This window comes from Oryzias latipes, chromosome 2 (genome assembly GCF_002234675.1).
Source record: "Oryzias latipes chromosome 2, ASM223467v1".
Lineage (NCBI taxonomy): Eukaryota > Metazoa > Chordata > Actinopteri > Beloniformes > Adrianichthyidae > Oryzias > Oryzias latipes.
Window position 1 is genome coordinate 5,593,180 of NC_019860.2, and position 24,525 is coordinate 5,617,704.

The 24,525-nt window shown below is 43.6% G+C and overlaps 4 protein-coding genes across 8 annotated transcripts in view; 3 read left to right on the plus strand and 1 right to left on the minus strand.

The window, feature by feature from the left end:
* The window catches only part of LOC101172629 (zinc finger protein 436-like), a 1,005,429-nt gene that overhangs the window by 634,996 nt on the left and 345,908 nt on the right, over positions 1-24,525 (minus strand). The gene's annotated exons all lie outside the window — the stretch shown is intronic.
* The window catches only part of LOC110016657 (zinc finger protein 502-like), a 970,715-nt gene that overhangs the window by 544,474 nt on the left and 401,716 nt on the right, over positions 1-24,525 (plus strand). The gene's annotated exons all lie outside the window — the stretch shown is intronic.
* LOC105355262 (NACHT, LRR and PYD domains-containing protein 12) overlaps positions 8,048-24,525 on the plus strand; it is a 517,064-nt gene continuing 500,586 nt past the window's right edge. The window contains exon 1 of the mRNA XM_023961973.1: positions 8,048-8,065. The gene's annotated coding sequence lies outside the window, so the exon portion shown is untranslated. The remainder of the gene's footprint in view (positions 8,066-24,525) is intronic.
* Positions 8,664-24,525, plus strand: part of LOC110013539 (NACHT, LRR and PYD domains-containing protein 3-like) — a 28,599-nt gene continuing 12,737 nt past the window's right edge. For 2 of the 3 annotated variants that reach the window (XM_023961996.1, XM_023962000.1), the window contains exons 1-8: positions 8,664-8,767; positions 8,850-8,954; positions 9,491-9,613; positions 10,072-10,185; positions 10,354-10,432; positions 10,594-10,792; positions 16,437-18,225; positions 18,322-18,495. In XM_023961996.1, coding sequence (XP_023817764.1) covers positions 8,679-8,767; positions 8,850-8,954; positions 9,491-9,613; positions 10,072-10,185; positions 10,354-10,432; positions 10,594-10,792; positions 16,437-18,225; positions 18,322-18,495 — 2,672 coding nt within the window. In that variant the 5' untranslated portion in view covers positions 8,664-8,678. Of the gene's footprint in view, positions 8,768-8,849; positions 8,955-9,490; positions 9,614-10,071; positions 10,186-10,353; positions 10,433-10,593; positions 10,793-16,436; positions 18,226-18,321; positions 18,496-22,501; positions 22,506-22,958; positions 22,965-24,525 lie in introns of all 3 variants that reach the window. The other variant, XM_023961999.1, reaches the window with a different exon arrangement.

Consider the following 24,525-nt stretch of genomic DNA (forward strand, 5'->3'; position numbering starts at 1 on the left):
TGAAAAAAGTTTTCGTTTTTTATCTCATCTCAAAAGACACATGAGAACTCACAGGAGAGAAGCCTTTTCAGTGTAAACAGTATAAAACAAGTTTTTATGATGTATTTAGTCTCAAATGACCCTTTTTTGTGTAAAGTATGTGATAAAAATTTTAGTTATGTAGTTGACCTTAAAACAAGAGGACGCATGCAGAAGAGAAACTGGTCAGCTATCAAAGCAGCCGGATCTTTCATTAGATGTACATAGGCTGATGGCCTCCAGACCACATTGATGCAGTTACTCAGTAATAAGGAGGCAGAAGCGATTATTGGATGCATTGAAGTGAACAGTTTTTCTGAAATCTGACATGAGTCCTGAAAACCTTTTTTTTTATTCTTCTGACTTCTGATTCTGAGACAATAATTTTAGGTGTTTGTCATCTATACACCGCTATGATCACATATCTCAAAAAAGGGATTGTGTATTGATTTTAAACATAATGGAGTTTCACTTTTTAAGATATTTAAATTCATGAAATTCATAGATTTGATTTTTAGAGAAATGTTGATAATGTTCCATTTTTGTTGGTTGATATTTCTTAGTAGATTTTTGTACTTTTGTTATATTGTTAAAAGTTTTTGAGTTAAACATTGTGTTTGTTTTTTATGTAAGGGACACTGACAGACTCAGTGTGCATTTTTCTACACCGTGGAAGTGTGTTCCCTTGCTTCTGTAAAATGTGTTAATTTCGCATATTTTGAAGACCGTTAACCTGCTTATACCATGGCCACTCATAAAAAGAATAAATAATCAATCAGTTTTTGGTAGTTTATTCTTGTTAGTTTTTGTATTTAAAATGTGTTTTTCACAAAAAGGGGACTATTTGTTACATGATGTGGTACATTGTTACAGTAACATGATTGCATCGGCGGAGCCGGCACTGATTTTGGCTACAGCAGCAAACAAAAATGTGGTAAATGAAGCATCAGTTCAGAGATAAAGTTCGCATCTTACCCCTAGTTTTTGTCCAGATGAGGAAGCTAAAGGTGGTGGTAAAGATGCCAGTGCAGTTATATAGAACATTAAACCTATGTGACCGGAACTTCATTTTTAGGCCTGCGGTTATGACTGGTTTATCACTTTTTATTCTACACCCAGCAGCCAATCAGAATAGAGTATTTACCCAGACAGTGGTATAAGCTAAAACAATGTTGTCTAAGTCTATGTGTTACCATGGCGAAACTAGAATTATTCTATACATCTCTAAATCTAACACTATGTGGTTCGTGAACATTTCAATAATGTTTTTAATATAAAAAAATAAATATAATATATAAAAAAATATACAGTTTATATTTTGTTTAGTCTTCCAAGCAAATAAAAGTTCAGTGAAGAAAGAATTAAGTAAAAATGTATTCAGGAAGAGGCGGATAAAGAGCCAGAATGGTGTTTGTGTCTGGGGTTCTTGTGATTCATGTTTTCTAGTAGACATTAGAACTGGGGGTTATTCCAGAAAGCAGGTTATGCTAGCTCTCACGATAAGTTAGGTTAGTGAAAGTTAGTTTGTTTTCAGAGAGGTGAAGCAGCATGGAGTGTCCATTTGAAGATGATTTAGTGGATGAAGAAGCTCAAATAATACTTTTTCCACAGTGCGATGGTGATAAGACCACATATGGATGTTGGAAAAATATTTTCTTTTACTTTGATCTAACTTAATTATTTGTTTCAGTTAAGATAAATCTTTTTTTTTGTAAGTCAGTTTAGAAATTACACGTAGTTTTCAGACAGTTATTTTACTTTCATTCAAATTAATTCAATTAAGTAGGTGTAACTTTGGTGCTGCTGTTAGAATGGCACCGCAAAGGATTGTGGGATATCATTCCCTTTGCCTGTCTGGATGGATTTGGGTTTAAGTGTGGGTTTTTGACCAAGTGTGTTTAGTTGTTTAGCTGTTTTACTGTGTTTTGCCGTGTTTCGCCGAGTTATTTTGCCCTACTGAGCTGATGTCTCTGTACCATGAGTGAGAGTGAAGGAGAGGATGATGAGGTTTTATAGCAGCCCTACGATGTAAGGCTGTAAAGACAATGACAGTTAATTCTTTAACGAATTCTTGCACCCCGTGCATTTTTCCCCCGGCCTTTTTTATTATAAAAATGAGTATATCTGCCGGCTCAAACTTAGACATTTGAGAGTTCAAGAAATATAATTAATTAAGATGAAAAAAAGATTAATTGAATTGGAGTAATATGACATTTAGTTAGATAAATACATAAATTTGAGTTGTATAAACAAATATTGAGTTTTATAGACGTAAGAAATTAGGTTGAATAAATTTAACTCAATTTTTTGTTCCCAAAAGAAGTAATTCATTTAAGTTGGCATACGTTTTATATATATATATATATATATATATATATATATATATATATATATATATATATATATATATATATATATATATATATATATATATATATATATATATATATATATATATATATATATATATATATATATATATATATATCAGAATCAGAATCTTTTATTATCATTCTGCAGTGCACAATGAAATTTTTTCCAGCAACTCTCGTCCAACAATATAAAAAGGTAGAATAAAATAAAATAAGAATAAGGAGCTATATAAGGCATAAATACTTAAAAACTGTACAGTAGAGTGGGGTGAATATTCCACATTAGAATGGATATTGCACATACAGCATGAATATTGCATACGTAGTTTAAAATACAGTCAGGGCATTGTCAGCTGTGTGCTGACAGGGGTTAGTGGGTTATGTTAAGTCTGGGGGGAGGGGCGGTTTTGTTGACCCAGTTGTGTGATGTGGGGGGGGGGGGGGGGGGGGGATGGACCTCACTGCTCTTGGGAAGAAGCTGTTCCTCAGTCTGTTTGTGTGAGTTCTGATGCTCCTGTATCTCTTCCCAGAGGGAAGAGGTACAAACAGGTTATGTCCTGGGTGGGTGGGGTCTGCAGCAATACGACCAGCCTTCCGTTGGACCCGGCTGTCGTACACTGAGTTGAGTTGTGGGAGGGGTCCTCCCACAATCTCCTGTGCGGTTTTCACCACCCGGGCCAAGTCCTTCCTGTCTTGAGCGGTGCAGCTCCCGTACCACACCGTAGCACTCAGACAGAGGATGCTCTCAATGGTTGCCCTGTAGAAGTTCCCCAGAAGTTTAGATGAAAGCCCTGTTCTTTTAAGCTTCCTTAGAAAGAAGAGTCTCTGCTGAGCCTTCTTCACCAGGTGGGATGTGTGCAGCGACCAGGTGAGGTCAGATGTAATGTGGATCCCCAGGAACTTGATGTGGTCCACTCGCTCCACCTCCTCCCCGTTAATGAGGAGGGGGGGGTGTGCCACCTTTCTAGTCCTTCTAAAATCCACAATAATCTCTTTGGTCTTGGAAGTGTTCAGGATGAGGTTGTTGTCAGCACACCATCCTGTCAGGTGCTGAACTTCCTCTCTGTAGTGAGTCTCATCATTGTTGGATATGAGACCTACTACGGTGGTGTCGTCGGCGAACTTTAAAACCAGATTTGTGGAATGAATAGCGGAGCAGTCGTGGGTGAACAGAGTGAAGAGGGCGGGGCTGAGGACACACCCCTGTGGTGTTCCTGTGCTCAGGATCAGAGTGGATGATGTTGAGTCCCCGATTCTCACCACTTGGGGCCTGTTGGTGAGAAAGTCTTTGATCCAGAGGCACAGGGAGGCAGGCAGACCCAGGTTGTGGAGCTTCAGTGTCAGCTTGTCCGGGATCACCGTGTTAAAGGCTGAACTGAAGTCCACAAATAACATCCTGACATAGGTGTCAGGATGCTCTAGGTGGGACAGGGTAGCATGCAGGGCTAATGAAACTGCGTCCTCTGTCGATCGGTTCTCCCTGTAAGCGAACTGATGGCTGTCCAGAGTAACAGGGATGATGTCGTTGATGTGGTTCAGGATGATCCTCTCAAAGCACTTCATGATCACCGGTGTCAGAGCGACCGGCTGGTAATCATTGAGGCACGAGACAGAGGATTTTTTTGGCACCGGCACGATGATGGAGGACTTGAGGCACACAGGAACTGAGGTGAGCTGCAGGTACCAATTGAAGATGTCCAGGAAAACTCCAGCCAGTTGATGTGCACACAGCTTCAGAACCCGACCTGACACCTTATCTGGTCCTGCGGCTTTGCTGGTGTCGATCCTCCTCAGAGTGGAGCTCACCTGACGTAGCTGCAGGACGAGAGGCTGGGACTGCTCCTCCAGCTGTAATAGAGGACCAGAGTCCCTGCTGCTGCCGGGCGTCTCGAAGCGTGCAAAGAAGGTGTTTAGAGTGTCAGGCAGGGTGGGGTCACGAGTGGTCTGCTGCATGCTGCTCCTGTGGTCTGTGATGGTTCTGATGCCTCTCCACATCTCCCGCGGGTTGTTATTAGAAAAGTGCTGTTCCACCCGTTGTCTGTGTATATATATATGCGTCACAAGGAAAAAACAAGATCAGAAACTCGTGCGTTTACTTTGTCTGCTCTTTTTGTACACGCAGAAACTCTTTCTTTTGCTGATGATGCAGCCGTGTTACTTTTTTGATGGACGTGTAATCTTCAAACGCCGTCATTAAAATCTCAGACTCCATCTCACTGAAGTACAGCGTTTTTTTTTTTTTCACCGTGCGTTTCCATGGTGACTCCAGAAATCGGCGATCTATTGAGAATGTCTTTATGTACCTGCTGTGCACATGCTTTAACCCAGGGTTACCAAGTCGAGCGTAATTACGCCAACTCATATCCGGTCTTTTGGAACCGACATACCCAGAGTAAGCAAGTTCAGGCGGATTTCAGCCAGAGTTCAGGCTTAAAGTCAGGCTAGTTTAAACATGCTTCCTGGAATACCCCCCTGTTTCTCTGTTCTTTTTGGTTCTCATTGTTCTGTTCCAATCTGTGAAGAATAAAGTGGACATGAACATCGGTCAGAAGTGTGAAGTCTTTCCAACAGTGTGGGTTTCTGCTGTTTGTTGGTTCTCTGCAGGTTCCAAAGCTGGACTCCCCAGGTCCAGTTCTGACTGCTGAACTCAGGACTGAGTTCTGAGTTTTTGTATTCTGCATAGAAATTTGTTTGTTTTTCTATAGTGTTGATGTTCTTCCACTTGTTGTTTTTGTCCAATTCTGACCTCTACAGGAAGTCTGCACAGGTGCAGACAAAGACAGAAACCAAAGGAGGACCCACTGATTGTTTAAGTGATCTGGACCAAGCCAGTGTGATGTTTCCCATAAAAAAATTCTTAATTTCAGCTCCAACCAAAAGTCAATTCAGCTGCCATTTTCCTGATGCATATGGATGGAGCCAGATGACAACAGTTAACATATGATTTGTCTGAGTCAACATTTCAATGTCAACTACTGTCACAAATCAGGATTAAGTTTGTTGGAAGTCTACACCCCTTGCACTAAAAATGTGCTCGGGAGAATCAGGATGGACGCCATCTCTCCGCATGAGACCGGACTTCCCCCCCAAAAGGCGCTCCAGTTATCCACAAAACCAACGCCGTCGTCTGGGCACCATCTAGAAAGCCAGCGTTTAAATTATGAAAAGCTGCTGTACATTTTATCATTGACTAACTTCAGCAGGGGACCAGAGAAAATTACAGTGTCGGACATCGTCTTAGCCAGTTTACACACCGAAGCTACGTTTAACTTAACCACCTCTGATTGTCTCCGTTGGGCATCATTACCGCCTGCGTGAATCACGACTCGACGGAACCTGGACTTACTCTGAGCTAACATCCTAAGGTTCCCCTCGATTTCACCAACTCTGGCCCCCGCATAAAAACTAAATGTCCACAAACATACAATCGCAGATGGAGCTTGATGAAATACTTTAGAATGTGGTAATTAGAAAAAAAAATGCTTTATTATAGTCTTATTAATTAAAAAAAAATTAATCATTTTCATTGTAGTTTTACCCTTTAGTTTAACATTTCTACAGACATTCCTGACATTAACTTTTTCCTTTTTTTAATTTCATGTGTTTTAACTTTTTTTAATGAATTTGATCTGCCACCTGGATGTTTATATTAATGTTTTGTCTGCTTTAAATTCTGTTATTTAAGCTAAATCAATCTATAAATATGACGACCGATCTTCAGCTCCAACTCCCACAAACACCGCCGTCCTCTTCACTGCAGCTCAGATCGATCATCTGCTAGTCTCACAATCACAGCCACGTTGTCTTTCCGCTCAACACTTCTTCACTCATTTACGAGACTTTGGAAAATGCTGAGAGTTCCCACACGAACCACGTATCGTCCTTTCTGTCCAAAAACCTCACAAACGTCCCAACAAAACACCACCGTCCTCTCAACACAAGCTGACGCTGCTAGCCTGCTAACAAGCTAACGCTGCTAGCGCCTCATGCTGTTTACTTCCGGGTCATGTGCAGAAACTTTATTTAAAAAGAAACGTATAAACTGCTTAATTGAACCTCAATATGAGCTCCTGGTTTCTTCTGGATCCTCCAACATTCAGACGCTCTCTGACTGAGTTCATGTCTGCACAGAAACCTTCAGGATTCTCTTCTTCCACACGTCTTTGACTCTGAAACTCTCTTCTGAATGTGGATCATCTCAGTCAGACGTTCAGCAGCATCAGAGCCGTGCATGTGCTCCTCCTCATGAGTCCTGAAGCTGCACCGTCAGCTGCAGAGCTTCAGAGCTGCTTCCTTCTCAGACTTTCCACTTTCTTTGGCTCTCTGGCTCTGATGCTGCTGCTGCTGCAGAAAAACTCTGCAGAGACTCACAGAGAGAGGATGGAGGCAGCAGATGAAGCTGCTGCAGACTGACAGCTGATGGAACTGAAGCACTTTCTACATTCTAGTTCCAAATGTTCTACAGAATAAATCAGAGGTTGAAAGTCTTCCTCAGTACTCGAGTACTTTAGTTTAGCAGCTCCTCTTTTCCTCTAAGGTGAAGCTTCATGTGGACGACTTCTTCTTCTCTCCTCTTTTCTGGAGCTTGGGCTCCATGCAGTCTGATCAGCTCTGATTTGGGCTTCAGTTGATGTTTGTGATCAGGAACTCTGGATTCTTCTTAGAAGGAGACGTTCTGCCTCTTTAGCAGAGAGCAGAACGTTGATCTGATCTGTTGGAAGCCACTCCATCCTGAAGCTGCACTGCTGAGTTCCTGTCCACCAGGGGGCAGCTCTCCTTCAATCCAGCTGCAGGAAACCTTGATGTTCTGCAGAATCTGCAGCTGTTCAGACACGCCCTGTTACTGAGGAACACAGACGTCCTTCAGGAATGTGGTTCACCGTTGGCTTTGTGATCAAATCTCTGCTTGTCCTGACTTGTTCCCACACTGACTTCAATCTGCTTCTTTCTCAGCTTCTGCTTCACTTTTAGGATCTTGTGGATTTGAAACGTTGTGATTCCAACAGACATGGAAAGAAAAGCTTCTCAGCTTCACTGTCAGCCATTTTCCTGAGCTGCATGTGAACAAACTCTCTGTTCCTCTGAGTCTGACTGATGATCAGAAGGAGCTGTTTCCAGGAAATAGTCAGGCCCCTCCCTTCATCTCCATCAGGAGTTTCTGCTTCAGTGTCAGTAGATGACAGATGAGGGGAGTTCATGCACATCTGGGAGCAGAAGGTCACATGACCTCACCTTTCTCAGTCACTGAGATCAACAGTCTGTCAATCAGCTTGAAGCTCCGCCCCTCCTCTCAGCTGCTGTCAGGTGGTGTCAGGTTTCTTCTTGAACCTGTTCTCTGTCTTTAGTTCAGGAAACAAACATCCTGCAGCTCCTGACAGTCATTTCACTTCCAACAAGAAGCCCCGCCCCCTTTTTCATGTCAGGACAAAACCTGATCAGATCCTGATCCTCTGACTGTGGACAGTGGCTGTTCACTTGGTAGACAACAGGCAGGTTGAGGGTTTGATTCCAGGAAGGCTCACAGTCTGAATCTGACATTAAATTACCACTTCAGCTGCTCCACCTGCTGCCCCGCCCACCTGTGCTGCCCCGCCCACCTGTGCTGCCCCGCCTCCTACCAGGTGGACTCTTCCTGGTTGTGAGTCAGTGATCAGTGCTGCAGCTGCGTTGACACGGTGAGGGAGACTCTTCTTCCTCTTCATCTCTTTGCAGAAACTGAAGTGAGTTTGTTTCTGGAACTTTGTCTTCACTAACTTGACTGTTTGTTTCTGAATGTTTGGAGAAGATCTTCTTCTTTCTCTGCAAACTCTCATCACTCTGCTGTTTCCAAAGCTTCATCATTGTTGGATCAACAACATGGAGGACTCTTCTTCATCACCTCAACAACAATAGGCTGATGCTTGTTGGGTTTTTTCATTTCTGACTCCAAACCTTCCTGTTCTCCTCCATCCAAGTCTGTGTGGAGGTCAAAGTTCATGAGAAAGTCTCTGTTGGAGCTTTGAGAGGAATAATTCATGTCTTTCTTTCTTTTCCCCTCATTCTTTGATTTCTGTCTGTTTTTCATGATGCTTCATGTTTCCTGAAGTGTAGAAACAGGAAGTTTGTTGTTTCTTTGTCAAAGTGACTGAATGGAAATGTTGCTGCTGCAGCTCCATGTCTCCACCTGGTGGAGGGAGAGTAGAAGTGCAGCAGCTGATGGCAGCTTCCTCTGATGATGAGGAGGGTTTCCTCTGCAGGTGAAGGTGGAAGTTGTGTGTGAGCTGATGTGGATCCAGTCAATCCAGCAGCATGGATCAGTGGGAGGAACCACAGCAGGGAGCCCCTCCCTCTAAAAAAAGCAGAGATGGTAACCATGACAACCAGAGCAAAGCTCAGAGGTGAGATGAACATCTCCAACTGTCCATGATCTTCTCCATGTCAGAGCTCAGGACTCACACCAGCAACCTTCATTCTTCACAGGAACCAACCTGGATCTGGATCTGGATACAGCTGTGGGTCCTTCAGGAGTGACAGATCAAGGGATAAACCTCCAGACTTCAAGGACATCCATTCAGGAGTGGACCAGTGAGTGTTTGTCAGAGTTTTTGGAGGCTGGATTCTAGTTCAGATGATCAACAGTTTTCAGATGAAGGACTTGAGGTCTGGTTCAGTTCTGGATCTCTCTGGTCAGACTCACTTGGAGCATCATGTGTGTGATGAGATCTTTTCAGTTGAGTCTTCTGAGAGTCTCTGAGAGACATCAGAGATGTTGGAGAAGAAAACATGTTGACTGCTGACTCTGACTGACAGCAGCTCCAGTCTAATGAGAAGAATCACTGCAGACTCCTAGGATTCAGATTTTCATGCTTTCCAAACATCACATTGTTCTAGTTTGACTTTCTGCTCTCAGAATTTCTCCATTTCTACATGGAGAATTGGAATCAGCTTTTCTAGAAAAAAGTCTGGATTGACTGACAGAAAATGCTGAAAGCTGGAAACTGTTGATCCAAACATGTCATGTTATTCCAGACTAAACAGCTCAGTCTGTGTTCATGTCAAAGTCCATCAGCTGTTCATGAAGAAGCAGATCCTCCAACACTCTGATGGTTTGGTGTTTGCAGACGTCAACAGGTCACACAGAGAGTCCAGTCTGCAGCCTCCAGCTGTGGCTCCATGAAGAGTGACTGGTCCAAAGGTCGTCCTCCAGACTTCAGAAGCCTAAAGCCAAGACCTTCAGACTCACAGTAAGAAGCAGTTTCTAGTGGACAAAATGTGTTGTGTTTAGATGGTATTTGATTGTTCTCTGATTTGAATAAGTGTTTGGATCAGAAAAGAAACAGTTTAGTCAAATATTTTGATGAAAGTCTTTCATACACCTGTAATCTTGTGAAACTTAACCACAGAAATATCAATGCATCGGTTGGCTTCTCTTAAATTGTAAATGGAATTTTTTTCTTTGTATCTCAAAAAACTGAAACATTCAATTCTTCATTTTCTTCTAGTCTAAATGAGAATCAATGATCCGATTGACTGTAACTCTGATTCATCTGTGAGTCAGAATGAATGTTGGAATCATTGCTGTTCTGAAAACAACAGCATTCATGATGCATTTATGATCTGAGATGATCCAAATCCAAAAGAACTCATCAAACACCATCATGAAAGAAACTCACTTCTACCTAAACAAGTGTTTTTCTATCAGGATCCATCAGAGACTCAGAACTGGATCTGGATCTGAACCCAGCTGTGTTTCCTTCAGGAGTGACCGGTCAAAGGGTCAAATTATCGACTTTAAATCATCTTCTGGTACAGAGAGGTGAGCTGTATGTAGACGTTCTTTCTCACAGACATTTCTATCTTCATGTGTGCAGCAGTGAGTGTTGGAGCTTCTCCACAAACACAGAATAGATCTAGTAGATTCTACTGAGTGTCTGCAGGACACCAGTGGGTCCAGTAGGATCTGATTGTTGCTGATTCTCCACAGACTGGACCAGCAGAGCTCAGAGACTCCCAGTGGTCCGTCTGTCCAGCAGCATCAAACACAGCTGGACTCCATCTTTCTGGTTTGTACATGAACAACAACTACTTTCCCATCATTCTGTCCACAGTCGTCTCCATGCTGCACTTTGGACACCAGTGGACTGTCAGTGTGTCCAACATGGAGCTGATGTTTGGCTCCATGACTTCACTCTGATTGGCTCATTCATCTGGAATTCTGTTGCAGCTGCTGGAGGACAACATTGTCACTTTTGTCAAGAATGAGCTGAAGAAGATCCAGAAGCTTCTGAGTCACAGGGAGGATGAGGAGGAGCTGGAGGATGAAGATGAAGAGCAGAGGAGCAGCAGAGAGTCACTGATGAAGATCACAGTGAACTTCCTGAGGAGAATGAAGCAGGAGGAGCTGGCTGATGGACTGCAGAGCAGTAAGAGGATTTCTCTGAAGGTTTCAGCTGCTGAGAAATGAAGATTTACTGATGTCTGAACACATGGAACCACAGGGATTCAAACCCTCATCATTCAGGGCTGCAGAGAGTTTTTTTTTAACTTGTCCTGTCCAACAGCTGGGCAGACAGATGAGAGCTGAGGGCCTCTTGTGTTGGACATATTTTATTTTAACAACAGGGCTTATTCATCTTCAGACAAACCAAAGGTATGTCTGAATAAACCCCTTTTGTAATTGAGGACAAACTTTATTAATTTCAATCATGTCTGAAAATCTTTGGTGTTGGACCGGACGGAAAAGGAAAGAGGGGAAGAAGAGAGAGGGATGTTAGAGAGAGGGGGGGATGGGAGGGTGAACATGAGGGGGGGGGGGGGGGGGGTAAAACCATGAAGCAGCATAGAGCAGACAGGTTTACTGGTTGTTTATCATTACGGTAAGATTCAAATGTGTCCACACACACACTCAAATGTTATCAACACACCTGTTAACTGCAAAAATGTCAACATGTACACAAAACAGATAGTGTTCACACATGTATACTTAAGCCTTCCAGCCAACCAGTGTGACATATTTCATTCAATCACACAAACTGTTAGTGCAAAGGTGAGCTAACACCTGTGCTCAGGTGAGTGTTCATTTTATTCAAAAATGGATGGTGGAATTTGAAATGAAGGAGGGAGAGTGACCAGCCATCCCCACACCCAGACCCCTGCCGCAGCAGCCGCTGCAGCCAGAACCCCCCAATGCCACACAAAGAGAGAACAACCGCCCCCCCGGGCGACCAAATCAGCCACCCAGGCCAGGGCCAGCAGGACCGCCGCGAGGCCCCCAGAGCCAGAGAGCAGGGAGGCACGGGGGGACAGAGAGTGCTGCCCTAGCCCAACCAGGAAAGCAGCCCCCCCGCTGCGCCAGGAGGGCCCAACGACGGGCCCCACCCGAGAAGGGCGCCCGCAGCCCCAGACGACCACCTCATCACCAACCGGGAGTTGTGGGCATCCCCCCGCCCCAACCCCAGGTACAAGCCAGGACCCCCCAAGGGAGACCCGTTCCATGCTCCAGGCAGCCACCCACCAGGTCCACGGTTGGTCCAGAAAGGAGCAAGGCAATTCACTCCAAACATCCACCTGTGGAGCTGTCATTCACGGCCTGCAGGTGACAGGGAAATCCTCGCGCCACACCCCTTCCGAGGAAGTCAGCTGGCCCCCGCTGTCTCGTCACCACCCCCTTATATAGTCTTTCGATGAAGTTCCCTAATTATTTAGTTTTGATTCTTTTCTGTTTAAAGAGTAATTTTCATGAAAAAAACAGGCAACCCCTTTTTTCCACAGCAGGAATACATACATAAATTTTTTATACAAAACATAAATTCCTGATGGTACCATGTCTAAAGAATTTTCTCAACTATGTTTTGCACACATCAGTATAATGTGACATTGTCACAGTGTGGTCCCCGGCTTCTAGCCTTGCCAGAAGGCTCAGGGATCCCTCTCCCTGCGTGGAGAGAGGGCCGCCGGGCCCAGGAAACCAGCACACAGGAGACATGCCAAGGGCCCAGTACCCCCTACCAGGGATGGGGTGGGGGACAGATGGTCCAAGGTCCCACCTTCGTGTGTGTGTGCGCGCGTGCGTGCGTGTGTGTGTGTGTGCGCATGTGCGCACTGGAATGTATATTTTTAGGGGTGAAGGGTGTGTGTCAAATTTTCATTTCTCTGTCTCATTTACAAAATCCTTCCTGGCTTATCATCCCCTCCTCTTCACCAGTTTATTAACATCCGGACAGCAGATCACAGCAGAACTCGGAGTGCAGTCAGAGGAGACTGTATCATTCCCTTCAGGAAAAGCGTTTTTGGTCAGACTGCTTTTTCTGTTTGAGCTGCTACTGAGTGGAAATTCACACCTGTTAGTATCAGAAATCAAAACACATATCATCTATTGAAGACACAATTAAAGAAATGGCTCATTGACAATCAGAGCTGTCAACACTGAGTACATTTCCTCTCACTGATCCTCGCTACTGTCTTGTCTTTTATGTGCGTGTATGTTCTTACATTTTTCTGATTTTAGATTGTTTTATCACTAATTTGTTTTTAGGTTAACTGCTTATTTTATTCAATGCATTGTTTAATATATATATGTAATGTTAGGTAAATATGTAATTTTACTTTGATATTTTAGGGTGATTTTAACCCTTGTGCTATCTTAGATGACCCCACCCTTAGATTGACGTGTTCTCCCTACCATGACAAAGGTGGATAAAGGTGGAAAGATTTCATGTAATCCATGGACACCAGTGAAGATCACAAATCATTGAAGAAAAAAGGTTCAACGCACTGTCTAGTGGGTCCAGATGACCCAACTCCCATTGGTAAAGTGCCTAGGATAGCACAAGGGTTAACATCTTCCCAGGGACTGCAGATGAAAAATAGCCCTTTGGCTAACTCTGGCATATTGACAGAAATGTTTATTAATATGCGCTGTCCCCCTATTCAAATAAATGGAAATATTTATTTTATTAAGGGGGTGCAGTTAAATTGGCGGGTAGGGTGCCAGGAGGACATCTGCTGCTTGCTGGCAGTGATGCCCAAGCTACCCCCCCTACGAAAGGCCCTACATGTCTAAGGTGCAAATAAAACCGAGTGAGGGGGGGCCCATTCCATACGGCAACCATGGGAGGGGGACCACTGCCAAGTAGCTCCTCCCCCCCAAGGCGCATCGCAGGCTAAACCCCCCACCCCCTCACCCTAATATAAGATTATATGAGGAAGGGGGTAAATTGTGGACAGCTGGTAGACTGTCCACCAGGTGGTCAAACAGCCATCCCACAGCCCCCCCCAGCATAGGGCCCAGGTCCCCCAGCCCAGGGGTCCCATCCCCCGAGGCGCCGACACCCCAGACCCAGCACCACCCATCCCACACAGAGAGAGAGAAGCCAGAAAGTGCTACCCCCCCCCCCCCCGAGCAAACCCAGGCCCCCAACCCCATGCACCGACCCTGGTAGAGCTTTGGTCAGGCCTCGACGGGTCCGAAGCAGCCGACCGGCTGGGGCAACCGCTGATTGCCTCAGCAGAAACCCTGACCCGTCAAGCCTCCATGGTCCTGTACCAATGGTGAGCCCTCCCCCCACCCTGAAATGGCCCACCCCACATCCCCCAAGACCCTGCAGTCCCAGCGGATGACCCCCAGAGAGGATTGCCCCGCCCCGCCCCGTCCCGTCCCAGAGCCTGGGAAGGGTTGATCCCAGCCTCAGGTGTAGATGGGCATCCCGTCCAGCGCTACTGGACCCCCCCCCCCGAGCAAGACCCCCCGCAACCCCCCCAGCACAGGCAAAGAGACCACCCCCCCCCAAGCCAAGCCGGACACACCCCACACACCACACCCCACACCTGAGTCCAGAAGACCGCGCAGTGCCCCAGCCCGCCCCACCCAGGCACTGGACCAGACCCCCTGACTAACGGAGTCCCCACCGCCCCCCACCGGGCACCGGAGGCCCCGACCCCCACCCCGAACCACAGCCCCCCACCCCCTAAGTCATGGAGTTAGCTATGGGAGACCAGAGAGACAGAATTCTTTCAGTTACTTGAACTATTGGCTGACATTTTTTCCACTCTGTTATGATCAAGCAGCAGATTTTTGTGTTGACTTGTATTTTTCTTGTTTTTCTTTTTGTTTTTTTAGCAGTAAAAAGAGTTATGAAAATGATAAATACTAATCCTCCTTCTACATTGATGGCACTCATGTCACCAAGCACACAAAGTGACGGTGAAGCCGTGATTGAAACCTTAAGCCAGACTGATAGATCGGCACATACCTGCTGCCAGAGAGCCTGGACAGGAGTGCAGAACCACAGTGCGTGCATGTAACTGTCGGGTAGATTACTATCACAGTGCTGATAAATGTCTGAGTTACTGAGACCCATCTTGAACATCCTCTGTCCAGTGTAATAAATTCTGTGAAGAGTTTTGAAATGGATTAGCTGCAGATTTGGACTTTTTGTCAGTTTAAAGGTGTTTAGACAAAGTTCTGACCAGAAGCTTTCATCTGTGCTGATCCTCAAATCTTCGTCCAATTTTGTTATCGGAAGTGAAATATTATTATCTAAATTACTTAAAAATTTGTATATTTTGGAGAGAGTTTTATTCTTTGAAAAATTAATCACAGTGGTAACTACATCTGGTAGCTTTAAATCGTTGTCTCTGTATTTAAACTTTTTAGTAAAAATTGATTTAAGTTACTGATATTCCAAGAAGTTATTTATTCCATGTTTGTCTTTTAGTTCCTGGGGAGTTATGAATCTTTTATCAATAATTGTGCTCTAGTTTTTTTACGCCCCCTGCTTGCCAAGCTGGGAAGTGTATCATTTTTTTGTTCATAAGGATGTCTGGGTTGTTCCAGATGGGTGTCATTTTGCACGGTTGAATTCATGATTTTGATATTTTGAGAAAGTGGCGTTTATATTAATACTTTTGAAACAATCCTGTTTTTTAACTGTTTGGCTAATAAATGGTAGCTCTGACAGGTTGATCTTTCAACATAACGCCTGTTCCAAGTCTAACCATGAGTTGGTTTCTGGATTATTTTTTAACCATTTTAAGATGTATTGTAATCTATTTGCAAGAAAGTATTTGTAGAATTAGGTAATTCTAATCCTCCACAGCTTTTTGCAGATTTTAAAGTTTTTAGACTAATTCTTGCAGGTTTATTGTTCCATAAAAAGCTTGATATGGATGAGTCCAATGTTTTGAACCATTTTAATGGCGGTTGTGTGGGAATCATTGAGAAGAGATAATTAACTTTGCGTAAGATTTTCATTTTTACCGTGGCTACCTTGCCCAGAAGGGACAGAGGCAGGTTGGTCCAGCGTGTTAGATCGTCCTGTATGCTTTTCAGTAATGGGGTGTGGTTTAACTGCACCAGTTCTGATAATTTGGGGGAAAAATAGATACCCAGATATTTGATATTTCCTGATTTGACTGGTATTGTGAGTCTTTGCTCCGCATCACTGTTCAGTGGTAATAAAACAAACTTATTCCAATTAATGGAATAGTCTGATATGGAGGAGAATTCATTATTGATCATTGCTATTTCATTTAAAGAATGTAAATTCCTTAAAAACAGTAATATGTCATCTGCATAGAGACTAATTTTATGATGGCTGTGTTTAGTTTTAATTCCTTTAATGCTCTCATTCTGTCTTATTGCTGCAGCTAGAGGCTCAATAAATATAGCAAAAAGAGAAGGAGAGAGTGGGCAGCCCTGTCTGGTTCCTCTTCCAAGAAAAAACCTGTTGGAAGTCTGTTTATTAGTTCTAACTGATGCATTGGGGTTGTGATATAATATTTTGATCCAATTGATGAATGATTCTCCAAAACCAAACTTATGGAGGGCAGCAATAAGGAACTTCCAATTTACTCTGTCAAAAGCTTTTTCAGCATCCAGCGATAGTATAGTCATTTCCTGGTTTTTAATGGTGGCAAAGTCTATTATATTAACGAGTCTGCGGACATTGTCATCCGAGTGTCTGCCTTTGATGAATCCAGTTTGATCAAAGTCAATTATGTGAGGAGGGATTTTTTCTATTCTTTGGGCTGCAGACAGTTGATTTAATGTTTGTTGACTTCATTCAGGATCTGCTGCTGCAGTTTGTCAACATAAAGTCCAATCTGGTCTGAAGAAGAAGTTCCAGTGTTTGTTTGAGGGGATGGCTAAAGCAGGAAACCCAACCCTTCTGAATGAGATCTACACAGAGCTCTTCATCACAGAGGGAGGAAGAGGAGAGCTGAATGAAGAACATGAGGTCAGACAGATTGAAGCAGCATCCAGGAAAGCAGACAGAGCAGAAACAAGCATCAGACAAGAAGAGCTCTTCCAACTCCCAGCTGGAAGACCAGAACCAATCAGAACCGTGATGACTAAGGGAGTGGCTGGCATCGGGAAAACAGTCTTAACACAGAAGTTCAGTCTGGACTGGGCTGAAGGCAAAGCCCACCAGAACCTCCACTTCACATTTCCATTCACTTTCAGAGAGCTGAATGTGCTGAAAGAGGAGAAGTTCAGCTTGGTGGAACTTGTTCATCACTTCTTCCCTGAAACCAAACAAGCAGGAATCTGCAGCTTTGAAGACTTCCAGGTCCTCTTCATCTTTGATGGTCTGGATGAGTGTCGACTTCCTCTGGACTTCCACAAGACTCGGATCCTGAGGGACCCTAGAAAGTCCACCTCAGTGGCTGATCTGCTGACAAACCTCATCAGGGGGAACCTGCTTCCCTCTGCTCACCTCTGGATAACCACACGACCTGCAGCAGCCAATCAGATCCCTGCTGAGTGTGTTGACATGGTGACAGAGGTCAGAGGGTTCAATGATCCACAGAAGGAGGAGTACTTCAAAAAGAGGTTCAGAGATGAAGAGCAGGCCAGCAGGATCATCTCCCACATCCAGAGATCCCGAAGCCTCCACATCATGTGCCACATCCCAGTCTTCTGCTGGATCACTGCTACAGTTCTGGTGGATCTGCTGAAGAGCAGAGAGGGAGGAGAGCTGCCCAAGAACCTGACTGAGATGTACATCCACTTCCTGGTGGTTCAGGCCAAAGTCAAGATGGTCAAGTACGATGGAGGAGCTGAGACAGATCCTCACTGGAGTCCAGAGAGCAGGAAGATGATGGAGTCTCTGGGAAAACTGGCTTTTGAGCAACTGCAGAAAGGAAACCTGATCTTCTATGAATCTGACCTGACAGAGTGTGGCATCGATTTCAGAGCAGCCTCAGTGTACTCAGGAGTGTTCACACAGGTCTTTAGAGAGGAGAGAGGCCTGTACCAGGACAAGGTCTTCTGCTTCATCCATCTGAGTGTTCAGGAGTTTCTGGCTGCTCTTCATGTCCACCTGACCTTCATTACCTCTGGACTCAACCTCATGGAAGAACAACAATCACAGATCTCTCAGCCTGAACAGAGAAGTCCAGTCCAGTTCTACCAGACTGCTGTGGAGAAGGCCTTACAGAGTCCAAATGGACACCTGGACTTGTTCCTCCGCTTCCTCCTGGGTCTTTCACTGCAGACCAATCAGAGTCTCCTACGAGGTCTGCTGACTCAGACAGAAAGTAGCTCACAGACCAATCAGGAAACAGTCCAGTTCATCAAGGAGAAGATCAGTGAGAATCTGTCTGCAGAGAAAAGCATCAACCTGTTCCACTGTCTGAATGAACTGAATGATGGTTCTCTAGTGGAGGAGATCCAACAGTTCCTGAGGTCCGGACGTCTCTCCACAGATAAACTGTCTCCTGCTCAGTGGTCTGCTCTGGTCTTCATCTTACTGTCATCAGAAGATCTGGAAGAGTTTAACCTGCAGAAATATTCTCGTTCAGAGGAGGCTCTTCTGAGGCTGCTGCCAGTGATCAAAGCCTCCAACAAAGTTCTGTAAGAACTCTCAGGAAAATCACCTTCAGTGAACAAATGAATCTGAGTGGAAACATGAAATATTCAATAACTGCTGTCTGTCTTTGTTTTCTTCAGACTGAGAAGATGTTTCCTGTCAGAGAGAAGCTGTGCAGCTCTGTCCTCAGTTCTCAGCTCTCAGTCCTCCAGACTCAGAGTTCTGGACCTGAGTAACAACAACCTGCAGGATTCAGGAGTGAAGCTGCTGTCTGCTGGACTGGAGAGTCCAGACTGTAAACTGGAGACTCTCAGGTCAGGTTTCATTCAAATGTTGATTCTCTACAACAAGTTCTGCCTGTTTCTCTCTGTTTTATGAGAAAGTGTCAGATAGACATCAGTGCAGAGGAAACGACAGAGGACTGTTGCATAGAAGTGAAAAGATAACAACATTCTGTTTGATTAAAAAATCCTGTTTTATTTTTTTAATCTGATGGTTACAAATATTATTCTGTTTCTTAACACCGGACTATACAGAAGAACGCAAGTCCATCCAGGTGTTCACATCTGGGAGAAATTCATGTTCTGTGTTCTTTGAAAGAAAACATGAATCAATCCCAGAACTGCAGATTTCAATGGACCAACAGTTGCAGCAGATTTCTGACCCACAGAGCAGCAGCTCCTTATGAAGAGATATGAGGAGGTCAAACTGCAGCAGACTGACAGGTCTTTCCCACAGACCTTGTTCTGGTGATTATTCAGAACCGAGCCTAGATCACAACCAGGTCTTTCATTTCACATAGACTTTAGGTTCACTTCTGCTTTCTTAGTCCTGTTGCTTGAACAGATACTGAATCTTTTCTGGGCTGGAGTGAAGAACCTCTGCAGTTAGTATATGTTCAAAGATGGGGGCGGAGCTACTGGCTAAAGGAAGACACTTAGATCATGAAAAACCAAAAAGTTTAAGAAGATCATTAAAGATTTCTGGGATCAGAATTGGGACTTTGGGAGCAGCAGATACAGCAGACCTCGTCGATGCGGCTGGGTAGCTCGGTTGGTAAGGTGGGAAGGTACCATGCAGGATTCCCGGAGGGGAATGAGCAATGTTACTTGGGCAATTACCATATCAATGGCGAGCAATGAACATCACCCAGTGAGGGTCCTTAGGCAAGTTCGGCTGCAGCTCACCGCTCCCCAGGGGGATGGGTCAAATGCGGAGAAAGAATTTCCCTTCGTGGGATAAATACAGTGTAATAAAATAAAAATAAAAAAGATGCATCCACAGCAGGGGATAAGGGGTTCCCTTATGCTCTGTATTTTGCAGTGGTCTCCCTTATAATGTAGCAGGATTATCTCAAAGAGTTTAGATAGTATACTAGCCAGAGCTATTGGTCTGTAGTTTTCAGTGCAACCAATCTTTCCAACTTTGTTTTTTAACACTGGTACTAATATAACAGCTATCATAGAGTCTAGTAGAAATCCATGAACAAGAAAAGCTGTACAACACATTGCAAGTAGTGGAGTTACTGTGGTGTTGTCCACTGTATCAACAGCTGCTGTTAGGTCCAGAAGAACAAGCGGGGATGGTGATCCTGAATCAGCTGCCATCAGCAGATCATTTGTCACCCTAAGCAGAGCAGTTTCCATGCTATGGGCTGATCGAAAACCTGACTGGAACTTTTTTAAATGATTGTTTTGCTGTTGATGGTTTTGCAGCTGTGAAGCGACTATTTTCTCCAGTATCTCTGACAGAAAAGGGATGTTGGAAATAGGCCTGTAGTTGGCAAGCAGTTCTGCGTCCAGCGAGGGCTTCTTAAGAGTAGGATGGATGACAGCAGTTTTTAAGGAAGGTGGGAGTAATAAACCTGTCTAAAGAAGAATGTTTTAAATTCAAATTCAAATTAGTTTTATTTATTGTGTTGGACATATTTTACTTTAACAACAGGGGTTAAAAGCTAATTTAAAAAGGTGTGTCTTTAGTTTCTTTTTAAAAACCTTCACAGTAGATGAGGCCCTCACATCCTCAGGTAGGCTGTTCCACAGACGAGGCCCATAGTATCTAAATGAAGCCTCGCCGTGTTTTTTTGTCCTGACCCTGGGGACCTTCAGCAGGCCTGCACCTGAGGACCTAAGGGCTCTGGGAGGTTCATCAGTTAAAAGCAAGTCTGATATAAAAGAAGGACTAAGACCATGGACACTCTTAAAAACTATTAAAAGAATCTTAAAATCAATCCTGAAGCTGACGGGGAGCCAGTGCATAGATTTTAAGATTGGTGTAATGTGCTCCCTCTTCCTGGTTCTCGTTAAAAGGCGTGCAGCAGAGTTCTGGACTAGCTGCTAGCGGTTGATAGTGGATTTCTTTACACCAGAAAGGAGAGCATTACAATAATCTATCCTTGATAACATGGATTAAGATTTCAGCACTGGCTCTAGAGAGAAAGGGTCTCACTCGGGCGATATTCCTTAGATGGTAAAATGCAGATTTAGTTAGTTGATTCACATGTTGGTCAAAGCTAAGATCTGCATCTAAAATCACACCGAGGTTCTTTACTGTGTCACGTGGAGTCATAGAATTGGTTGACAGATAAGATTGGACCCTATCTCTCTCAGCCTCAGAACCGATTACCAAGACTTCAGTCTTGTCCTGATTGAGCTGCAAAAAGTTCTCTCCAATCCACATTTTAATGTCTAAAATACAATTTAAAAGACTGTCCACGGGTCCAGTGTCGTCAGGAGACACAGCAGCATACAGTTGAGTGTCATCAGCTATGAAAGCTATGAAAGTTAATGCCGTGTCTCCTGATGACATCACCAAGCGGCAACATGTAGAGATTAAAAAGTGTGGGACCCAGGATGGAGCCTTGGGGCACCCCACATGTCAGTTTATACCTTTGCAATGAAAAATCATTTAGATTAATAATAAAATCTCTGTTTGTGAGGTAAGATTTAAACCAACTGAAAGCTGTCCCAGTAATTCCAACCATGTCATGAAGTCTGTTTAAAAGGCTTGAATGGTCAACTGTGTCAAAGGCTGAACCAGTAAAACTAGTACAGATACTTTCTTCATGTCCGCATTGGACCTGGGGACTCTGGCTGAAATCCGCCTGAACTCCCTTATTCGGGGTATGTCAGTTCCAAAAGACCGGATATGAGTTGGCGTAATTACGCTCGACTTGGTAACCCTGGGTTAATGGGCGTGCACGGCAGGTACATAAAGACATTATCAATGGATCGCCGATTTCTGGAGTCACCATGGAAACGCGTGGTGAAAAAAAAGAAAACGCTGTACTTCAGTGAGATGGAGTCTGAGATTTTAATGACGGCGTATGAAGATTACACGTCCATCAAAAAAGTAACACGGCTGCATCATCAGCAAAAGAAAGAGTTTCTGCGTGTAGAAAAAGAACAGACCAAGTAAACACACGAGTTTCTGATCTTATTTCCATTTTCCTTGTGACGCACATACATATATAACTTATCCAATTTTGCCAACTTAAATGAATTACTTCTATTAGTAACAAAAAATTGAGTTAAATTTATTCAACCTAATTTCTTACATCTATAAAACTCAATAATTGTTTATACAACTCAAATTTACGTATTTATCTAACTAAATGTCATATTACTCCAATTCAATTAATATTTTTTTCCATCTTAATTAATTATAGAATAGAATACAATGGCTTTATTGTCATTGTGCATAGTACAATGAGATTTAAGCATCACCATCAGTGCAGGAACAGTAAGGAAGGGAAAAGTAGTAAGAAAACATCGTAATATAATAAAATCAAACAAGCAAACAAACAGTATATACATTGTGCAATATGAGCTGTAAACTGTGCTGAAGAGTGCCGAGATAACTGTGCAAAAATTGCGTATGAAAAAACTGTGCTTAGACATGTCAAAGTGCAGAGGTGGCAATGAGGTAGATAGTTGGAGTAAACAGGAATGTTTTTTTTTTTTTTTTTTGTTCTTATCTGTGCATTTGGGAATTGAGGATTGTTATTGCCTTTGGAAAGAAGCTGTTTTTTAGTCTGTTCGTTTTGCTTCTGATGCCTTTGTAGCGCCTCCCGGAGGGCATCAGGTTGAACAGGTCTGAGCCGGGGTGTGAACTGTCCTTAATGATGTTCTGAGCCCTAGTGAGACAGCGCGCGGAGTAGATGTCCGTCAGGGTGGGGATAGGGCACCCAATGATTTTCTGAGCTGTATCTACAACTCTCTGCAGTCTCTTTTTATCCGCGGCCGTGCAGCTGCCAGACCAGACAGTTATGCAGTATGTGAGCAGGCTCTGGATGGATGACTGGTAGAAGGTCAGCAGCAGGTTGGTGTTAATTTTGTTCTTCCTGAGGACCCTCAGGAAGTGCAGACGCTGCTGAGCCATCTTGATGATTGCGGTGGTATTGGCTGTCCAGGAAAGGTCTGCAGAGATGGTGATGCCGAGGAACTTGAAGGTGTGGACCCTCTCCACATGCTCTCCATTAATAAGGAGGGGGGCTGGGTCCGCGCCATGTTTCCTGAAGTCGACTATGATCTCCCTGGTTTTGTTGGTGTTCAGGGTGAGGTTGTTCTCTGAGGACCAGGTTGTCAACTTCAGGACCTCCTCTCTGTAGGCAGACTCCTCCCCCCTGGGAATGAGTCCGACCACCGTGGTGTCGTCGGCAAACTTGATGATGCAGTTGTTGTTGTGGGCCGGACTGCAGTCGTAAGTGTAGAGGCAGTACAGCAGGGGGCTTAGCACACAGCCCTGTGGGGCCCCCATGTTCAGTGTGCGGGTGGAGGAGTGGTGGGGGCCAAGTCTCACAGTTTGTGTTCGGTTTGTGAGGAAGTTGTAATCCAATTGCATGTGAGGGGTTTGATGCCGAGAGTGAGCATATTTCTTGAACTCTCAAATGCCTAAGTTTGAGCCGGCAGATATACTCACTTTTATAACAATAAAAAAGACGGGGGGAATAATGCACGGAGTGCAAAAATTCGTCAAAGAATTTACCATGATCGTCTTTACCATGTTTAGCTGTAGGGGCGCTATATGAACTCATCATCCTCTCCTTCACTCTCACTCATGGTGCAGAGACGTCAGCTCAGTACGGCAAAATAACTCGGCAAAGCATGGCAAAACACAGTAAAACAGCTAAACAACTAAACACATTTGGTCAAAAACCCACACTTAAACCCAAATCCGTCCAGACAGGCAAAGGGAATGATATCCCACAATCCTTTGCGGTGCCGCTCTAACAGCAGCACCAAAGTTACACCTTCTTAATTTAATTACTTTGAATGAAAGTAAAATAACTGTCTAAAAACTACGTGTAAATTTAAACCGACTTACAAAAAAATGATTTATTTTAACTGAAACAAATAACTAAGTTAGATCAAAGTAAAAAAGTTTTTTTTACAGCATCCATATGTGGTCTTATCACCCTCTCATGATGGAAAAAGTATTATCTGAGCTTCTTCATCCACTAAATCATCTTCAAATGGACACGCTATGCTGCTTCACCTCTCTGTAAACAAACTAACCTTCAACTAAACCTGCTCCAGACCAGGTTATGTTCAGAGCATGAGTTGCCATGGCTACATGACCTACCCTGAAACATACCTCCATTTCTGGAACCGAAAACTGAGGTTATCAACTTCCTTAGCCTCAAACTTACCGTGAGATCTAGCATAACCTGCTTTCTGGAATACCCCCCTGAGATCATTTAAGACCCTGATAAGTGCCATCTCTGTTGAGTGATGAGATCTAAAACCAGACTCAAACTTCCCTAAAATATTAATTTGATTTATAAAATCATTCAACTGAGTAAAAATAAGCTTTTCTAAAATTTTACTTAAAAATAACAGGTTGGATAACGGCCGGTAATTATTTAAATTGGACACATCTAAACCACTCTTCTTCAGAATGAGTCTCACCAAAGCAGTCTTTAGGGATGCAGGGAAGACTCCAGTCTAAAGAGCGCAGTTCAAAATGTTTAGTAACTCTTTTTTTTTTTTGAAATGGTTTATTTCAAGTGATTAAGTAGAAATAATACACAAAAGCAATATAATCATCAGTTATACATTCATACAGTAACAAATCAAACTTAGGATAATTAGACATATTAATAAATATTGCTTGAAAGGGAGTGGAAGGAAGCGAACTTGTATAATCCCACCCCGTTATACTATAACCATTTTATTACATGATTTATCAATATCTGGTTCCTAGCTTTTATCAGACAGAATTAATAATCATAAGATATCAGTAAAGCACATGCCAAAGATGAATTACTTAAGTATTATGTCAAAAATAACTATTTTATAAATCAACATGGTGTGGGTACCGGATGTTCTCGAGTTGCCGGATGT